Source organism: Labeo rohita, chromosome 1 (genome assembly GCF_022985175.1).
Source record: "Labeo rohita strain BAU-BD-2019 chromosome 1, IGBB_LRoh.1.0, whole genome shotgun sequence".
In the NCBI taxonomy this organism is placed as follows: domain Eukaryota; kingdom Metazoa; phylum Chordata; class Actinopteri; order Cypriniformes; family Cyprinidae; genus Labeo; species Labeo rohita.
This window is the reverse complement of record NC_066869.1, coordinates 10,823,299-10,844,484: the sequence shown is the minus strand read 5'-3', so window position 1 is coordinate 10,844,484 and position 21,186 is coordinate 10,823,299. Positions and strand designations below refer to the sequence as shown.

Genomic DNA, 21,186 nt, shown 5'->3' with positions numbered 1-21,186 from the left:
ATTTTTTTTTAGTCTATTCTTGCACAAAGACAATGACATCAAAAGAGTGCTTTTTTGCTACCCAAAAAAAAAGGCCTGATAGCTGCAGCCCCATTCAAATGTTTGTAATTGTGTCATTTTGTAAATTGGGACAAAAAAAAAAGAGAAAAAAAATATCACTATTTCTATGGTCACAGCATGGCAAGGCAATTTTTATGTCTTTGTTAGACCAACTGATTCCTGTTTAAGATATTATACTGTTTTTATTTTGTTTTATTTTTTAATGTATATGTATTCATTTTTTTCCAGATGTGTCAACACTTAACTTGGTCTTAACAACTGTTGCACAAGAGACAACCACAGCTGGTAATGTTTTTGTCACGTCTTGTGTTATTTACTGGCATTTTGGCTGTGTACTGTAAACACCTCCATCATAATATTATTGTGACTATCTGCTGCCAAGATAACAACACTATAAGCTCCATCCCCCAATTTTTTTGTACATCAAAACAGCAAATTCTATATACAGTTTATTAATAAATTATACTATGTACAGGCAAGCAGATGAACCCAGAATATGAACACATCGCTTTACTTTTAAATAACAGTAATGCTAGTGAGTAGTGGAAGTTCTTTGAGTAGTGGAATCTCTTTCATAAAATTGACAACTTGCATAACTGCATCATGAGCTGCACTTTCTTTGCGTGCATGTTAAGCCTTTCGCTTAGCAGCCCCTGCAGTACGTGTTCATATCAACGCCATTATAAGTCACTACCTTAAAACCAGTCAGCTGCAAGAAGCTGCATTTTGTTCACACCCTATCGCAGGGTTACCTAATTCTGTTCTATTGCTGCCCGTCTTGATTGGTGGACTAGTGTATAGGAATGTTACAGTTATGGAGGCTTCTCCTCTAAGCTCTAGGCCCTAGGCCAGTGGTGCAGTGCTGGTCCTTTAGTACTTCCAACTCTGCGCATATTGTATCAGCTCATTAGTAGGCACTTGAAGACCTGAAATGATTGTGTCAGATGAGAGAGACATCCAAAATGTTTACTGTTGTGGACCAGGTTTGGGACACTGCCCTAGCCAATTACCTACTCTGGTTATAGATCAGGCCGACCTTGAGAATGAGTCATCAAATTTATAATCCTTATTGGTTAGGAAGAAAAACTGTAAATATTGAAATCATGTAATCTAAATACAAATTTTGCTTACAATAACATATTCATACTAAAAGCCACTAAACTCCAATTTGAATGTTTCATCAATGCTTAATAAATAAATGACTTCAGATGCAAGTTATAATTATGTTCAATGTTTTCTAACAGATTCTCGTTCTGTTGACCCCTGCTACAACTACACTGTGCTGGATAATCCATGGAGAGCCAATAACAGACAGTCTTACGACCACAGGTGTGACACCTCCTTCACCTGGAGAGGCTGGTATCGTCTGTTCCTTTATGGCTTGAATGTTCGAATCTCAGACACTTGTGTGAGGAAGTATCGTTGTGGTACTGATATCCCACTGTGGATTCGTGATGGACACCCACGAGTTGAGGATGGAGTCGTCACTCGAGATGTCTGCGGTCACTGGAACAATTATTGCTGCTATTACGGGTCTTACCCCATTAAAGTCAAAGCCTGTCCAGGCAATTATTATGTCTATGAACTGGTTAGACCAATTGTCTGCAGTTCAGCTTACTGTGCAGGTAATTATATTTACACAAGTTCTTTATACAACATCATGATATTTGTGTCTCTGTTCATTAATCACTATTCATCCAAAATTTCAGATGTTGGCAGCATTAATTCCAGCTCTACAGCAGTCATGCCAGAAATGCTCTTAACTGGTAATGTACTACATTGTATCTCTATAGGCTTATTTTCTGATCTGATGAGTGTGATGAGCTGTACCACTATATGCAAGTGTGTGTTCCTTAGTTCCTTAGGAGCTACCAAAACAAACTAAAACATGATTTGTATATTTTAAGACAACTTGACTTGAGCTTGAGCTTGCTGTTCTGTGAGTACACAATAGCAGCAGCTGCTAGTGACATGAATAATTGTGCCTACCTGATTCCATTAGCTGAACAGCTCTTTATGTTTACTCTATTCAGCAGATAAAAAAAAAAAAAATACAAATTTGATTTGATATGTTGCCTTTACACATAAAAAACAGACATAAAAAATGTCTTTTAAATAAACAAAGCTGTAAGATTGTGAAAGTAACGGTTTCTTACACTATGCTAGAATTATTTTCAGAAACCGTATTATTAAAGCAACAGTTTGTTTGTTTATTTATTTATTTATTTATTTAATACCAGATTACCATTCTGCTGACCCCTGCTACAACTACACTGTGCTAGATGAACCATGGAGAACCATCAGTAATACAAATTCCCACAACTGTGACAACTCAGTCACCTGGAGCGGCTGGTATCGTTTCTTTATTAATAATGTGAGCGCTCATATCCCAGACACATGTGTTGCTAGGTATAGCTGTGGCACTGATATCCCACTGTGGATTCGTGGTGGACACCCAACAGTTGAGGATGGAGTCGTCACTAGATATGTCTGCGGTCACTGGGAAAATTACTGCTATTACGGGTCTTTTCCCATTAAAGTCAAAGCCTGTCCAGGAAATTATTATGTCTATGAGCTGGTCAGTCCAACTTTCTGTAATGCAGCCTACTGTGCAGGTGATTATATTTACATGAGCCGTTTGTACATGTTCATCGGTTTTGTGTTTCTGCCTAATCACTATCCATCCAAACTTTTAGATGCTAGCAGCATTAACACCAGCTCTACAGCCGTCATACCAGCGAAGCTCTTAACTGGTAATGTGGCACACTGTAACTCTATCACTGTAACTCTGGCTTATTTTCTGGCCTGATGAATGTGATGATCTGTACCACTCCCAGTCAACAATTTGATCTCACGTTGATCTCACCATGAGCTCCCAGGATACTTGTGATGTGGTCACAATGTGAGGTCAAAGTGAGATAAAAGTGTAACCTCACAGCGTCTTAAATGTGTGATCATCATACTATGGTCGCAATGTGAGATCAAAGTGCACTCAATGCACAAAGACTAGGTACAAAGCATGCACTGCAGCATGAAGCTTCTGATTGTCACCATTGTTGAGATTCATACACTGATTCTTGAGGTTGCTCTCTCTCTCTCTTTTTTTTTTTTTTTTTTTAATCCTTCATAAATTATTGTAATGCAGCTGGATCCTATGGTGTAATTACAGACCTATTATGATTAAAAACTATATATATATATATATATATATATATAAAACTATATGATTAATAACGACTCACAAAGACTACATACTGAATCTAGGTGATGATTGTGTTTATATCATTAATAACAAACCAATTTCACCTGGTTGTAATCGCTTTTTGGTTCTTCTTTCTGTAACAAAACTGCCTTACAAACACAGTTACATCAACCTATATATACTGTATATCACAGTATGAGAGTGGGAGCACTGGGTGTTCTGCCTATAGACCTTATGCAACACAGAAACAAGCATGCAATCATCTTTGAAAACTTCTTTTAAAGGAGAAGTCCACTTCCAGAACAAAAATTTACAGATAATGTACTCACCCCCTTGTCATCCAAGATGTTCATGTCTTTCTTTCTTCAGACGTAAAGAAATTATGTTTTTTGAGGGAAACATTTCAGGATTTTCTCCATATGATGGACTGATATGGTGCCCCGAGTTTGAACTTCCAAAGTGCAGTTTAAATGCGGCTTCAAACGATCCCAAATGTGGTTGTAAATGATCACAGCTGAGGAAGAAAGGTCTTATCTGGCGAAACGATTGGTTATTTTCATTAAAAAAAAATACAATTTAAATACTTTTTAACCTCAAACGCTCGTCTTGTCTTGCTCTTCCTGAACTCTGTGTATTATGGTTCAAGACAGTTAGGGTATGTCGAAAAAAGACAGCAACAGGTAATCCAACAGGTAATCCAATAAAGAAACGCTCGGTAAGGCAGGTTAAACTGGCAATACTTCGCAAGTCAGTGAGCACATGGTGAGTCTTTAAATAGTGACAAACAGGAAGTAACAATAGAAGCAGCAGAGGGAGTGTGCAGGCAGTTCTAGGGTGAGGGCTCCCTCTGCTGGCTTGGCGTTACAAGATCATAGATCATCCTACATCGTTGCAGAAATACCGACCAAGTGTTTGCAAAGGGAACATGCAAAGAAGATCAAACATTCTTAACAAAAAAGGTAAAACAGCGATATAGGACAATTTTGAAGTTAAGGGAGAACATGACATGGGAGTTTTTTGACATACCCTAACTGTCATGAACAGGAACAAAAACAGTTCAGGCAGAGTGAGATAAGATGAGCGTTTGACATTAAAAAAGTATATAAATTGAATTATTTTTATGAAAACAATCAATCGTTTTGCTAGATAAGACCTTTCTTTCTCGGCTTCCAACCACACATGGGATCATTTGAAGCTGCATTTAAACTGCATTTTGGACGTTCAAACTCGGGGCACCATAGAAGTCCATAATATGAAGAAAAATACTGAAATGTTTTCCTCAAAAAACATAACTTCTTTACGTCTGAAGAAAGAAAGACATGAACATCTTGGATGAGGGGTGAGTACATTATCTGTCAATTTGTGTTCTGGAAGTGGACTTCTCCTTTAAGATCTTAAGGGACAGAATCTTTACATTAAAAGATATAACTCTTTAACATAAAACAGTTTTTTAATGTTTTATTAAGGCTTAATAAATAAATGACTTCACCTGCAAATATAATAATTTTCAATATTTTCCTAACAGATTATCATTATGTTGACCCCTGCTACAACTACATTGTGCTGGATAATCCATGGAGAGCCAGTAACAGACAATCTTACCATCACAATTGTGACACATTCACCTTGAGAAACTGGTATCGTCTGTTCCTTTATGGCTTGAATGTTCAAATCTCAGACACTTGTGTGAGGAAGTATCGGTGTAGCACTAATTTCCCACTGTGGATTAATGGTGGACACCCAACAGTTGAGGATGGAATCGTCACACGAGATGTCTGTGCACAGTGGGAAAATTACTGCTGCTATTACGGTTCTTACCCCATTAAAGTCAAAGCATGTCCAGGCAATTATTATGTCTATGAACTGGTTACACCAACTTTATGCAGTTCAGCATACTGTGCAGGTGATTATATTCACATGAGCCATTTGTACATGTTCATCAGATTTGTGTTAATCACTAGATCTGCCTAATCACTATTCATCCAAACTTTCAGATATTAGCAGCATTAACACCAGCTCTATAGCCGCCATACCACCGTCCCTCTTAACTGGTAATGTAACACACTGTATCTCTATTAGCTTATTTTTTGACATGTAGCAGTTCAGCAGCATTTTTCCGATATCAGGAACAGCCGTGTCCATCTGATTCCATTAACTGTGAATCAACTGGCTTATTTTCTGGACTGACAAATATAATGACCTGTACCACTAGATACAAGTAAACTTGTGTCAGTACGTTTAAAGTAGTTTGGTGCTTTAAGGAACTACCAAAACAACCCAAAATGTGATTCTTAATGTAAAAATAAATAAATGAAAATCTTGACCAGCTCTTCTGTGAGTGCATGTGAGCAGCAGCTGTTGGTGGTGTGTCCACCTGATTTCATTAGCTGATTTCTTAAGCCAATTCACTCATAAGCATATTCACTCTTTAGTGACAGATCAAAAACATACAAATGTGATTTATATGTGTTACCTTTATATATAAACACAATGTCTTTTAAATAAACAGTGCTATGACATTTTGACATTAAATTTCTCACCACACCATGCTAGAATTATTTTTAATTCTGTTTTTCATTCTTTTTTTTTTTTTTTTTTTTTTTTGTTTTCATAACAGATTACCATTCTGCTGACCCCTGCTACAACTACACTGTGTTGGATGATTCATGGAGAGTCTACAACGGATACTACTACAACAACAGGTGTGACACCTTAGTCACCTGGAGCGGCTGGTATCGTCTCTTCATTAACGGTCTGAGCGCTCACGTCCCAGACACGTGTGTTGTTCAGTATAGCTGTGGTACTAATATTGCACTGTGGATTCGTGGTGGACACCCAACAGTACAGGATGGAGTTGTCACTCGAGATGTCTGCGGTCACTGGAACAATTACTGCTGCTATTATGAGTCTTACCCCATTAAAATCAAAGCCTGTCCAGACAATTATTATGTCTATGAGCTGATTGCACCAACTGTCTGTAATTCAGCATACTGTGCAGGTAATTATATTTACATGAGCTCTATCCACACATTCATGATGTTTGTGTTTTTTTACATTAATCACTATTCATCCAACCTTTCAGATGTTAGCAGCATTAACACCAGTGCTACAGCTGTCACACCAGTGACCATCTCAACTGGTAATGTAACATACTGCGTCTCTGTTTAAAGTGAATATCTTTGTTGTGTTCCTTTTATATGTGTAACAGGTTTGCTTGATCAGTTCAGCAGTTACATAAATGCATGTTTCCCTGCAGCCATTCAGTCTCTTGGCTGGCGTGAATCTAAATTTACTACAGTGTACGTAGAGTTACAAAACACATTTGCAACACATTAAACAGTAGTGATCAATTACGGCAATCACAGTCATTTTAATGGAGGTGAACAGCATATTATTAGTACACACACTGTATAATAAATAACATATATATAATTTTTGAACGAACCTTACATTTAAGTTTATGCTTTGCAAATAAGGAGACCTAAACCGGAAAATTGACAATGAAATTAACTGTAACTTCTACTCATGTGATTTGATGAAACCTGCATAACTTGTTACTTTTTTCCCCCCACATTTTTAGGCATACGTTCTTTATTCTTTCTTGTTTTCTAATTTTTTCAATACAGATTATGTCTCTTTTAACCCCTGCTACAACTACACTGTGCTGGATAACCCATGGAGAGCCACCAGCTTTTCATATCACTTCTCCATGTGTGACACCTCAGTCATCTGGCGTGGCTGGTATCGTCTCTTCATTAACGGTCTGAGTGCTCAGATCCCAGAGACATGTGTTGCAACATACAGATGTGGCACTGCTGCCCCATTGTGGCTTCGTGGTGGACACCCAACAGTTGAGGATGGAGTCGTCACCAGAGATGCTTGTAGTCACTGGAGAAGTGACTGCTGCTATTACCAGTCTCTTACCATCAAAGTCAAAGCCTGTCCAGGAAATTATTATGTCTATGAGCTGGTTAGTCCAACGTTATGCAATTCAGCATACTGTGCAGGTGATTATATTTACACAAGCTCTTTCTACACATTCATGATGTTTGTGTTTCTGTTCATTAATCACTATTCATCCAAACTTTTAGATGTTAGCAACATTGCCACCACCTCTACAGCTGTCACTACCATCTCAACTGGTAATGTAACACACTGTGTCTCTTTTGTCTTATTTTCTGGCCTGTAGCTGTTAATGCCAATGTCAGGAATAGTTACACATCAAAGTGTAACCAATTATTGGAAAATAAAAAGTGCAGGGAAGGGACTTGGTTCTCACTGAAGAATTGTGACATGTAGATTACACTGACAAGTACACTGTTAAAAAAACAAAACAAAAATATAGCTGCAAGCAGTGATGACGGGCCCTCGCCGCCAGTGCAGTCGTCATGCTGGTAGCATCAGGAAAATGGTGCCCAGCGGGCACATGCATTGACAGTAACCCTGTGGCAGTTTGGATTGAAGGGTTACAGCAATGAAAAAGTTAAAAGCAACTGCAGCAATACTTTCTATGAAGCCCGTATTTATAATACATTATAAGGGTATTCTTAAAGCATTATAATGAATGCATAATTCATTATAAAAAAACCTTATAGTATGTTGTATCATCTTTTTAGTAGTATGCTAAATATATGCTAACACTGTATTTTGATGGTTCCCCAAAAGACAAACTGATTATAAGTAACTTTGCAAGCACGTGAACCTGCTATCTAGCCTAACCTTAACCTAAGTCTACTAATACTCTAAGGAGTGTTAGTTGACATGTACGAGCAAGTAGACATGACAATTGCTTATTGTCAATAGACTAGGGGGACCATCAAATTAAAACATAATATATAATGTAAAAAATAAATGTAGTATGATATAGTCCATTATAAATTAGGTAGATTTTATATGTTGTCCATTGTGTGTTATAAAGAAATCATAATCTTAAAAGTTATAACCTGTAATGTATTATAATTGTTGTTATGATTATTCATGAGATGACATAACATATTATAAGGTTTTTATAATGCATTATGCATTCATTATAATGCCTTATAAATACCATTATAATGTATTATAAATAGGGGCTTCATAGAAAGTGTTACCCAAAATGCTTTTACATCATTCTGACAGACTGAGAATGAGCTGAAAAAGATTTCTTATCCTATGAGGTCATCTTGTGTTCATCCTTGGTATTATTGTCTTCTTCTGCTAGTTTACATGTGTAATATTTAAAATGTTTTTGCGGTCTCTGAAAATATGATAAACATATTTCCTAAGAATGACTTGTTTTTCATATGTAAAAAGTTGTGAAGAGTTAGGATAATGCACTTTAAATGCACTCTGTCTCTCTCTGTCTCTGACAGCCACCCTCCCCCACTGTCAACACTCACACTTACACACACACTTAACGCACACACACAGAGTTGGAGTGAGAGAGTTAGAGTGGGATCAGATGTTTAATAGTTTTTTAATTTTCTATTTTTAGTTGACTATTTTATATTGATGGATCTAAGCATTTATTTCTCAGAATGACTAGTTTTATGTATGTAAAATGTTTTGAAGTGTTTGCATGCTGCCTTTTAAAATTGCGGTCATGTTTTTTACTGCTAATTTAATAAATCACCATAAATCAACCGTTCAAGATATCCCAAATCTGCTTACAATTTAACATCTTCAGTATGTTGGCATCATGTTGACAAAGTTTGGTGTGAACTACTTATTCCTGCTTGGAGGACTATGAATTTGTTTATAGCCTGATTTTTCCAAAAATCCACATTAAAATCAAAATAGCTGACTTCCTGTTGGTCGCAGCTAATGGGTGTAAATTAGAAAGTTGTCCAGCTTGATGAGACTAATATACATACCAAGTTTGGTGTCTGTAGCTAAATCTAACCCCCCAACTTTTGACAAAAGGTGGCGCTATAGAGCGTCTCCTCCACGCCCATTGATGAGCCTTTGCCAGTGTCTAACTATCATTAATACTGATGTGTGTGTTGAGTTTCATGACAATCTAAGCTTATTAAGTGCCCAAAAAACACAGGAAACAAATGTTAAAGTTTGACACGTTGCCATGGGAACAGCATTTAATGTATCCACGATCCCTTTACAGATTCTCATCGGCTGTGTTTTGACATTATTCTGATGAAGTTTGAAGCAAATCGGGTAAAATTAACCATGTGATATCAAAGCATTTTTAAAAGATACATACTTCCTGTTGCCAGTTGGTGGCGCTATAACTTTGACTCCTAATAGTCACATCTATCTGATCGGCATCATACAACAAACAAACCGCTGAGGTTTCATCAAAATCAGACGATGTATGCAAAAGTTATTAGCCATTTCCTGTTTCACATTTCTCGCCATAATTTCAATGCTTCGCCATGGCCAAACCATTGGAGATATCAAAAATCCCCTCACAATTTTTCATCCCCAATGTCTTGAGATCAGGTTGACCGAGTTTGGTGGCAATTGGGTAAAAAACCTAGGACTAGTATATCAAATTCCAGAGCATGTGCTTTTTAAACAGCCCTGAATAGCCCTGGGATTAGCTCATGACACAGAGTGCGTGAGTTGTTCAGCTCAGTGAGATCTATATGTGTACCGAGTTTCATATGTATATGTGCAAGCATGTGCGGGATATACATCAAGATTTAAAAAGTGTTCCAGGGGGCGCTGTAGAGCCCCTGTGCCACGCCCAGGTCCCAGCCTCTGGGGTGTCCTAATGGCCGCAGATTCCAATGTGTGTGCCGATTTTCAAGGGTTTTTGAGCACGTTAAGGGCCCCAAAACCCCCCAAAACCTTGAAAAAAAAAAAATAATAATAAATATAGCTGCAAGCAGCGATGACGGGCCCTCGCCGCCAGCGCATCCGCAATCCTGGTGCCATCAGAAGAACGGTGCCCAGCGGGCACATGCATTAACAGTATCCCTGTACCGGTTTGGATTGAAGTGTCACAGCAATGAAAGGGTTAAAATCAAAATGCTTTTAAGTCATTCTGAAACAATGAGACTGAGATGGGATTAGAGTTAAAAAGATTCCTTATCCTATGAGGTCATCTTGTGTTCATCCTTGGTATTACAGTCTTTATCTGCCAATTTAGAAGTGTGATATTTCAAATGTTTTTGCGGTCTCTGAAAACATGATAAACATATTTCCTACAAATGACTTGTTTTTCATATGTAAAAAGTTGTGAAGAGTTAGGATAATGCACTTTAAATGCACTCTGTCTCTCTCTGTCTCTGACAGCCACCCTCCCCCACTGTCAACACTCACACTTACACACACACTTAACGCACACACACAGAGTTGGAGTGAGAGAGTTAGAGTGGGATCAGATGTTTAATAGTTTTTTAATTTTCTATTTTTAGTTGACTATTTTATATTGATGGATCTAAGCATTTATTTCTCAGAATGACTAGTTTTATGTATGTAAAATGTTTTGAAGTGTTTGCATGCTGCCTTTTAAAATTACGGTCATGTTTTTTACTGCTAATTTAATAAATCACCATAAATCAACCGTTCAAGATATCCCAAATCTGCTTACAATTTAACATCTTCAGTATGTTGGCATCATGTTGACAAAGTTTGGTGTGAACTACTTATTCCTGCTTGGAGGACTATGAATTTGTTTATAGCCTGATTTTTCCAAAAATCCACATTAAAATCAAAATAGCTGACTTCCTGTTGGTCGCAGCTAATGGGTGTAAATTAGAAAGTTGTCCAGCTTGATGAGACTAATATACATACCAAGTTTGGTGTCTGTAGCTAAATCTAACCCCCCAACTTTTGACAAAAGGTGGCGCTATAGAGCGTCTCCTCCACGCCCATTTATGAGTCTTTGCCAGTGTCTAACTATCATTAATACTGATGTGTGTGTTGAGTTTCATGACAATCTAAGCTTATTAAGTGCCCAAAAAACACAGGAAACAAATGTTAAAGTTTGACACGTTGCCATGGGAACAGCATTTAATGTATCCACGATCCCTTTACAGATTCTCATCGGCTGTGTTTTGACATTATTCTGATGAAGTTTGAAGCAAATCAGGTAAAATTAACCATGTGATATCAAAGCATTTTTAAAAGATACACACTTCCTGTTGCCAGTTGGTGGTGCTATAACTTTGACTCCTAATAGTCACATCTATCTGATCGGCATCATACAACAAACAAACCGCTGAGGTTTCATCAAAATCAGACGATGTATGCAAAAGTTATTAGCCATTTCCTGTTTCACATTTCTCGCCATAATTTCAATGCTTCGCCATGGCCAAACCATTGGAGATATCAAAAATCCCCTCACAATTTTTCATCCCCAATGTCTTGAGATCAGGTTGACCGAGTTTGGTGGCAATTGGGTAAAAAACCTAGGACTAGTATATCAAATTCCAGAGCATGTGCTTTTTAAACAGCCCTGAATAGCCCTGGGATTAGCTCATGACACAGAGTGCGTGAGTTGTTCAGCTCAGTGAGATCTATATGTGTACCGAGTTTCATATGTATATGTGCAAGCATGTGCGGGATATACATCAAGATTTAAAAAGTGTTCCAGGGGGCGCTGTAGAGCCCCTGTGCCACGCCCAGGTCCCAGCCTCTGGGGTGTCCTAATGGCCGCAGATTCCAATGTGTGTGCCGATTTTCAAGGGTTTTTGAGCACGTTAAGGGCCCCAAAACCCCCCAAAACCTTGAAAAAAAAAAAATAATAATAAATATAGCTGCAAGCAGCGATGACGGGCCCTCGCCGCCAGCGCATCCGCAATCCTGGTGCCATCAGAAGAACGGTGCCCAGCGGGCACATGCATTAACAGTATCCCTGTACCGGTTTGGATTGAAGTGTCACAGCAATGAAAGGGTTAAAATCAAAATGCTTTTAAGTCATTCTGAAACAATGAGACTGAGATGGGATTAGAGTTAAAAAGATTCCTTATCCTATGAGGTCATCTTGTGTTCATCCTTGGTATTATAGTCTTCTTCTGCTAGTTTACATGTGTAATATTTTAAATGTTTTTGCTGTCTCTGAAAATATGATAAACATATTTCCTAAGAATGACTTGTTTTTCATATGTAAAAAGTTGTGAAGAGTTAGGATAATGCACTTTAAATGCACTCTGTCTCTCTCTGTCTCTGACAGCCACCCTCCCCCACTGTCAACACTCACACTTACACACACACTTAACGCACACACACAGAGTTGGAGTGAGAGAGTTAGAGTGGGATCAGATGTTTAATAGTTTTTTAATTTTCTATTTTTAGTTGACTATTTTATATTGATGGATCTAAGCATTTATTTCTCAGAATGACTAGTTTTATGTATGTAAAATGTTTTGAAGTGTTTGCATGCTGCCTTTTAAAATTACGGTCATGTTTTTTACTGCTAATTTAATAAATCACCATAAATCAACCGTTCAAGATATCCCAAATCTGCTTACAATTTAACATCTTCAGTATGTTGGCATCATGTTGACAAAGTTTGGTGTGAACTACTTATTCCTGCTTGGAGGACTATGAATTTGTTTATAGCCTGATTTTTCCAAAAATCCACATTAAAATCAAAATAGCTGACTTCCTGTTGGTCGCAGCTAATGGGTGTAAATTAGAAAGTTGTCCAGCTTGATGAGACTAATATACATACCAAGTTTGGTGTCTGTAGCTAAATCTAACCCCCCAACTTTTGACAAAAGGTGGCGCTATAGAGCGTCTCCTCCACGCCCATTTATGAGTCTTTGCCAGTGTCTAACTATCATTAATACTGATGTGTGTGTTGAGTTTCATGACAATCTAAGCTTATTAAGTGCCCAAAAAACACAGGAAACAAATGTTAAAGTTTGACACGTTGCCATGGGAACAGCATTTAATGTATCCACGATCCCTTTACAGATTCTCATCGGCTGTGTTTTGACATTATTCTGATGAAGTTTGAAGCAAATCGGGTAAAATTAACCATGTGATATCAAAGCATTTTTAAAAGATACATACTTCCTGTTGCCAGTTGGTGGCGCTATAACTTTGACTCCTAATAGTCACATCTATCTGATCGGCATCATACAACAAACAAAACCGCTGAGGTTTCATCAAAATCAGACGATGTATGCAAAAGTTATTAGCCATTTCCTGTTTCACATTTCTCGCCATAATTTCAATGCTTCGCCATGGCCAAACCATTGGAGATATCAAAAATCCCCTCACAATTTTTCATCCCCAATGTCTTGAGATCAGGTTGACCGAGTTTGGTGGCAATTGGGTAAAAAACCTAGGACTAGTATATCAAATTCCAGAGCATGTGCTTTTTAAACAGCCCTGAATAGCCCTGGGATTAGCTCATGACACAGAGTGCGTGAGTTGTTCAGCTCAGTGAGATCTATATGTGTACCGAGTTTCATATGTATATGTGCAAGCATGTGCGGGATATACATCAAGATTTAAAAAGTGTTCCAGGGGGCGCTGTAGAGCCCCTGTGCCACGCCCAGGTCCCAGCCTCTGGGGTGTCCTAATGGCCGCAGATTCCAATGTGTGTGCCGATTTTCAAGGGTTTTTGAGCACGTTAAGGGCCCCAAAACCCCCCAAAACCTTGAAAAAAAAAAATAATAATAAATATAGCTGCAAGCAGCGATGACGGGCCCTCGCCGCCAGCGCATCCGCAATCCTGGTGCCATCAGAAGAACGGTGCCCAGCGGGCACATGCATTAACAGTATCCCTGTACCGGTTTGGATTGAAGTGTCACAGCAATGAAAGGGTTAAAATCAAAATGCTTTTAAGTCATTCTGAAACAATGAGACTGAGATGGGATTAGAGTTAAAAAGATTCCTTATCCTATGAGGTCATCTTGTGTTCATCCTTGGTATTACAGTCTTTATCTGCCAATTTAGAAGTGTGATATTTCAAATGTTTTTGCGGTCTCTGAAAACATGATAAACATATTTCCTACAAATGACTTGTTTTTCATATGTAAAAAGTTGTGAAGAGTTAGGATAATGCACTTACTGATGTGTGTGTTGAGTTTCATGAAAATCTAAGCTTATTAAGTGGCCCAAAAGCACAGGAAACAAATGTTAAAGTTTGACACGTTGCCACGGCAACAGCATTTAATGTATCAAAGACCCCTTTACAGATTGTCATCGGCTGTGTTTTGACATTGTTCTGATGAAGTTTGAAGCAAATCGGGTAAAAATATCCATGTGATTTCAAAGCATTTTTAAAAGAGACACAGTTCCTGTTGCCAGTTGGTGGCGCTATAACTTTGACTCATGATAGTCACATCTATGTGATCGGCATCACAGAATGAACAAACTCCTGAAGTTTCATCAGAATCAGACAATGTGTGCAGTAGTTATTAGCCATTTCCTGTTTCTCATTTCTCGCCATAATTTCAACGCCTCGCCACGGCCAAACCATTCGAGATATCAAAAATCCCCTGGCAATTTTTCATCCCCAATGTTTTGAGACCGTGTTTTCCGAGTTTGGTTGCAGTTGGGTAAAAAACCTAGGACTAGTATATCAAATTCCAGAGCATGTGTTTTTCACAAAACACAGAATAACCAACTTCCTGTTGGGATGAGCTAATGACATGGAATGTGAAAGTTGTTTGTCTCGATGAGTTCTATTTGTGCACCAAGTTTCATGTGTGTAAGTGCAAGTATGTGTGATACATAGCCCTCCAAATTCCAGGGGGCGCTGTAGAGTCACTTTGCCACGCCCGTGTACCAGTCTCTGCCCGGCCCTAATGGCCGCAGATTCCAATGTGTGTGCCAATTTTCAAGAGTTTTTGAGCATGTTAAGGGCCCCAAAACCCCCAAAAACCTTGACAAAAAATAATAATAATAATCCTAAGGAAAACAATAGGGCCTTCGCCCTTTTAGGGCTCGGGCCCTAATAAACAAACAAACAAAAAAACTTAAAAAAGAGTTGTTTCAAAAAGTAAGTGTCCATGCTGCCTTAAAATTTTAAGTTTACTCAACTCAAATATCCACGTTTTCATGTAGCACAACTTAACATTTCATGTTGACTAAACTTAAAATTTTAAAGCAGCACAAACACTTACACTTACTTTTTAAAGTTGAAACATTTTTTTTTTTTTTTTTTTTTTACAGTGTAGAATAATACTTTTACTTTGCTAAATTTGTTACTGCAAACTGCAGAAAATACAGGAAATGTACAGTAAGCTGAATGTGGGCCAGTAACAGCAATGTCTGATTCACAAGCATCTTAAATCATTTGATTTCAGTATTTCAGTTAGTTCTGAATCCATTTGATAAATCACAAATCTAAATCACGCATGAAATAAATGTTACTTCTTTCACATGATCATATCAGAGTGCATGTTCATGAATTGGTTAGTTATAACTTACCGCTATTAATGATACTGTGCAGGTAATTAAATTTTAATGTGTTCTTTGTATTACTTGCGTCTTTTTTCATTAAGAATCATCAGTCTTTTTTTTTTTTTTTTTTTCAGCTGTTACTAACATCAGCAGTACTGATAGAACAGTCACACCAGAGATGAGCTCAGCTGGTAATGTAGTCTGATGTTTCCTCTGTTGATTGTGTTTTGGCTGAATGTTTGAAGATCTGTAGAATTAAACAGGTGTGTGAGTGTGTTTGTGTCTGTAAACAGAGACGAGGAATAAAAAAGAATGTGAAATGTTCAGTTGTAGATCATTGCAGACATTTTTTTTATTATTATTATTGCATATTGAGTGCCCATGTACAAGATATATTAAGAGAAATTTGCTTATTAATTATAAGCTGTTCATCCACATTTTCAGATGTTAGCAACATTACCACCAGCTCTACCACTGTCACTACCATCTCAACTGGTAATGTAACACACTGTGTCTCTATTGGCTTATTTTCTGGCCTGTAGCTGTTAACGCCAATGTCAGGAACAGTTACACATCAAAGTGTAACCAATTATTGGAAAATAAAAAGTGGATTTGGTTCTTGGTTCTCACTCAAGAATTGTGACAAGTAGATTACTTTGACAAGTACACTGTAAAAAAATAAATAAATAAATGAATAAAAAAGTTGTTTCAACTTAAAAAAAAGTGTCTGTGCTGCCTTAAAATTTTAAGTTTACTCAACTCAAATATCCATGTTTTCATGTAGTACAACTTAACATTTCATGTTGACTAAACTTGAAATTTTAAGGCAGCACAAACACTTTTTAAAGTTAAAACATTTTCTTTCTTTTCTTTTTTTTACAGTGTAGATTAATACTTTTACTTTGCTAAATTTGTTACTGCAAACTGCAGAAAATACAGGAAATGTACAGTAAGCTGAATGTGGGCCAGTAACAGTGATGTCTGATTCACAAGCATCTTAAATCATTTGATTTCAGTATTTCAGTTAGTCCTAAATCCATCTGATAAATCACAAATCTAAATCATGCATGAAATAAATGCTGCTTCGTTCACATGATCATATCAGAGTGCATGTTCATGAATTGGTTAGTTATAACTTACCGCTATTAATGATACTGTGCAGGTAATTACATTTTAATGTGTTCTTTGTATTACTTGCGTCTTTTTTCATTAAGAATCATCAGTCTTTTTTTTTTTTTTTTTCAGCTGTTACTAACATCAGCAGTACTGATAGAACAGTCACACCAGAGATGAGCTCAGCTGGTAATGTAGTCTGATGTTTCCTCTGTTGATTGTGTTTTGGCTGAATGTTTGAAGATCTGTAGAATTAAACAGGTGTGTGAGTGTGTTTGTGTCTGTAAACAGAGATGAGGAATAAAAAAGAATGTGAAATATTGACTTGTAGATCACTGCAGACATTTATTTATTTATTTATTTATTTATTTATTTTTTATTCATGATACTGTGCAGGTAATTAAATTTTAATGTGTTCTTTGTATTACTTGCGTCTTTTTTCATTAAGAATCATCAGTCTTTTTTTTTTTTTTTTTTCAGCTGTTACTAACATCAGCAGTACTGATAGAACAGTCACACCAGAGATGAGCTCAGCTGGTAATGTAGTCTGATGTTTCCTCTGTTGATTGTGTTTTGGCTGAATGTTTGAGGATCTGTAGAATTAAACAGGCGTGTGTGTGTGTGTGTGTTTGTGTCTGTAAACAGAGACGAGAAATAAAAAAGAATGTGAAATGTTCAGTTGTATATCTTATTTTTTTTTTTTTTTTTTTTATTTTTCAGTTGTAGATCACTGCAGACAGTTTTTTTTTTTTTTTTGCATTTTGCGTGCCCATGTACAAGATATATTAAGAGAAATTTGCTTATTAATTATAAGCTGTTCATCCACATTTTCAGATGTTAGCAACATTACCACCAGCTCTACCACTGTCACTACCATCTCAACTGGTAATGTAACACACTGTGTCTCTATTGGCTTATTTCTGGCCTGTAGCTGTTAATGCCAATGTCAGGAACAATTACACATCAAAGTGTAACAAATTATTGGAAAATAAAAAGTGCAGGGAAGGGACTTGGTTCTCACTCAAGAATTGTGAGCATTCAGAGGCAGAGTTTAAGCAAACTAAAGAAAATCCAGCATACTCCACCAGAGAGAAGTCTGTCACTTTACTAAAAGAAAAATAAATAAAATAAATAAAATAAAAATACTTTTACTTTGCTAAATTGTTCTAGACCCTTTCAATAACAGAAAATGTACAGTAAGTTTGTGTCTTTTTTTCATTCATATTTATTAGTCTTTTTTTTTCCAGCTGTTACTAACATCAGCAGCACTGACACATCAGTCACACAAGAGATGAGATCAACTGGTAATGTAGTCCGATGTTCCCTTACTTCTACCAGTCAGTTTGTTACTGTGGCTTGCAATAAATAAATAAATATGTTATTACTGTTAATATGTATTACTGTTAATACCACAGGTAATTTCTTGCCAGTCACTTCCACAACATCTACCAGTTCTACTACTACAGGTGAGGATGATGATGTTACTGAAATGCAATCCTCCATTATTATTAGTGCCTTCGCAAAGAACACAGCACTTCTAAATCTGGTCATCTTATTTCATTTTGTCAATATTACAGGTCATTTACCTTCAGTCATTTCCACAACATCTACCAGTTTAACATCTACAGGTGAGAATGATGGTGTAAGACTGAATATAACCTTTGTAAAAGAAACTCATCATAATGATCTTCTTAATGAAGAACTCATTAGTTCATCCTTATCTAGTCTGACTTAACATCTGTTATTGTTGCAGTTCTTCTAGAGCCTGTCACATCCACAACATCTACTATTTCTGCTTCTACAGGTGAGGTTGATGCAAAACGTAATGTGGCATTTTAACGGAACCCCCTCATAGTGATTTTTTTTTTCTTCATGAAGAACACAGTACTTCATTTAAATCTGAACTGTTGTCTTATTCCATCTTGTAATTATTACAGGTCTTTTACCTACAGTCATTTCCACAACATCTACCAGTTCCACTACTACAGGTGAGCATGATGCTAGACTGAACTTTTCAAAACAAATCCCTCATAATGATCTTCTTCATGATGAGCTCATTAATTTATCATCATCTGAGTCTGATTTAACATCTGTTTCCATATGTTATTGGTTCAGTCCCTTTACTGCCAATCACTTCCACAACATCCACCAGTTCAACATCTACAGGTGAGGATGATGCAAGACTGAATATAACCTTGTAAAAGAAACCCCTCATAATGATTTGTTTTTTTTTTTTTCATGAAGAACACAGTAATTCAGCATCTGAGTCAGAATCATAATCTGTTTTCATTTTTTTTTTTCAGTCCCTTTACTGCCAATCACTTCCACAACATCTACCAGTTCAACATCTACAGGTGAGGATGATGCAAGACTGAATATAACCTAGTAAAATACACTCCTCATAATGTGTTTTTTTTTTACACAGTAATTCAGCATCTGAGTCTGATTCATCATCTTTTTTTTTTTTTTTTTCAGTCCCTTTACCGCCAATCACTTCCACAACATCAACCAGTTTAACATCTACAGGTGAGAATGATGTACTGTAAGACTGAATATAACCTTGTAAAAAAGAAACTCTGCATAATTTTTTTTGTTTTTCATGAAGAACACAGTAATTCAGCATCTGAGTCTAAATCATCTTTTTTTTTCAGTCACTTTACCACCAGTCACTTCCACAACATCTACCAGTTTAACATCTACAGGTGAGGATGATGTATAACTGAATATAACCTTGTAAAAGAAACTCCTCATAATGTTTTTTTTTTTTTTTTAACACCAGTTTTTCCACAACATCTACCAGTCTAACATCTACAGGTCAGAATGATGCAAGACTTTTTTTTTTTTTTTCGTGATAATTTTTTTTTTTTCAGCATCTGAGTTCAATCATCATCTGTTTTCATTTTTTTTTTCAGTTCCTTTACCGCCAATCACTTCCACAACATCCACCAGTTCAACATCTACAGGTGAGGATGATGCAAGACTGAATATAACCTTGTAAAAGAAACTCCTCATAATGATTTTTTTACACAGTAATTCAGCACACAGTAATTCAGCATCTGAGTCTGAATCATCATGTGTTTATTTTTTTTTTTTTCAGTCACTTTACCACCAGTCACTTCCACAACATCTACCAGTTTAACATCTACAGGTGAGGATGATGCAAGACTGAATATGTAAAAGAAATCATTTTTTTTTTTCATCATCAAGTCATAAATCATCTGAATCATCATGTGTTTTTTTTTTTTTTTCAGTCCCTTTACCGCCAATCACTTCCACAACATCTACCAGTTCAACATCTACAGGTGAGGATGATGCAAGACTGAATATAATCTTGTAAAAGAAACTCCTCATAATGATTTTTTTTTTTCATGAAGAACACAGTAATTCAGCATCTGAGTCTAAATCTAAATCATCAATAATGAGTCTAAATCATCAATCATAAATCATGAATGATCATGTGTGTTTATTTTTTTTTTTTTTTCAGTCCCTTTACTGCCAATCACTTCCACAACATCTACCAGTTTAACATCTACAGGTGAGAATGATGTACTGTAAGACTGAATATAACCTTGTAAAAGAAACTCCTCATAATGATTTTTTTACACAGTAATTCAGCATCTGAAGAACACAGTAATTCAGCATCTGAGTCTAAATCATCTTTTTTTTTTTTCAGTTCCTTTACTGCCAATCACTTCCACAACATCAACCAGTTTAACATCTACAGGTGAGGATGATGCAAGACTGAATATAACCTTGTAAAAGAAACTCCTCATAATGATTTTTTTTTTTTCATGAAGAACACAGTAATTCAGCATCTGAATCTGAATCATCATCTGAGTCTAAATCAGTAATTCATTTTTTTTTTTCAGTCCCTTTACCACCAGTCACTTCCACAACATCTACCAGTTTAACATCTACAGGTGAGAATGATGCAAGACTGAATATAACCTTGTAAAAGAAACTCCTCATAATGATTTTTTTTTTTTTTTTCATGAAGAACACAGTAATTCAGCATCTGAGTCTGAATCATCATCTGTTTATTTTTTTTTTTTTTTTCAGTCCCTTTACCGCCAATCACTTCCACAACATCTACCAGTTCAACATCTACAGGTGAGGATGATGCAAGACTGAATATAACCTTGTAAAAGAAACTCCTCATAATGATTTTTTTACACAGTAATTCAGCATCCGAGTCTAAATCTAAATCATCAATAATGAGTCTAAATCATCAATCATAAATCATGAATCATCATGTGTTTTTTTTTTTTTTCCTTTACTGCCAATCACTTCCACAACATCAACCAGTTTAACATCTACAGGTGAGAATGATGTACTGTAAGACTGAATATAACCTTGTAAAAGAAACTCCTCATAATGATTTGTTTTTTTTTTCATGAAGAACACAGTAATTCAGCATCTGAGTCTGAATCATCATGTGTTTATTTTTATTTTTATTTTTTTTTTTCAGTCACTTTACCACCAGTCACTTCCACAACATCTACCAGTTT

The 21,186-nt window shown here is 36.6% G+C and overlaps 1 protein-coding gene across 1 annotated transcript in view; it reads left to right on the top strand.

Annotated features, from left to right (window-relative positions):
- Positions 1 to 21,186, top strand: part of LOC127162785 (uncharacterized) — a 90,525-nt gene that overhangs the window by 2,359 nt on the left and 66,980 nt on the right. Inside the window, exons 4-29 of the mRNA XM_051105632.1 lie at positions 289 to 345; positions 1,305 to 1,685; positions 1,770 to 1,826; positions 2,301 to 2,675; positions 4,788 to 5,165; positions 5,257 to 5,313; positions 5,880 to 6,260; positions 6,345 to 6,401; positions 6,889 to 7,269; positions 7,354 to 7,404; positions 15,700 to 15,756; positions 16,010 to 16,060; positions 16,811 to 16,867; positions 17,159 to 17,215; positions 17,513 to 17,563; positions 17,926 to 17,982; positions 18,094 to 18,144; positions 18,616 to 18,666; positions 18,794 to 18,844; positions 18,982 to 19,032; positions 19,154 to 19,204; positions 19,330 to 19,380; positions 19,776 to 19,826; positions 19,930 to 19,980; positions 20,738 to 20,788; positions 21,147 to 21,182. Coding sequence (XP_050961589.1) covers positions 289 to 345; positions 1,305 to 1,685; positions 1,770 to 1,826; positions 2,301 to 2,675; positions 4,788 to 5,165; positions 5,257 to 5,313; positions 5,880 to 6,260; positions 6,345 to 6,401; positions 6,889 to 7,269; positions 7,354 to 7,404; positions 15,700 to 15,756; positions 16,010 to 16,060; positions 16,811 to 16,867; positions 17,159 to 17,215; positions 17,513 to 17,563; positions 17,926 to 17,982; positions 18,094 to 18,144; positions 18,616 to 18,666; positions 18,794 to 18,844; positions 18,982 to 19,032; positions 19,154 to 19,204; positions 19,330 to 19,380; positions 19,776 to 19,826; positions 19,930 to 19,980; positions 20,738 to 20,788; positions 21,147 to 21,182 — 3,000 coding nt within the window. The remainder of the gene's footprint in view (positions 1 to 288; positions 346 to 1,304; positions 1,686 to 1,769; positions 1,827 to 2,300; positions 2,676 to 4,787; positions 5,166 to 5,256; positions 5,314 to 5,879; positions 6,261 to 6,344; positions 6,402 to 6,888; positions 7,270 to 7,353; positions 7,405 to 15,699; positions 15,757 to 16,009; positions 16,061 to 16,810; positions 16,868 to 17,158; positions 17,216 to 17,512; positions 17,564 to 17,925; positions 17,983 to 18,093; positions 18,145 to 18,615; positions 18,667 to 18,793; positions 18,845 to 18,981; positions 19,033 to 19,153; positions 19,205 to 19,329; positions 19,381 to 19,775; positions 19,827 to 19,929; positions 19,981 to 20,737; positions 20,789 to 21,146; positions 21,183 to 21,186) is intronic.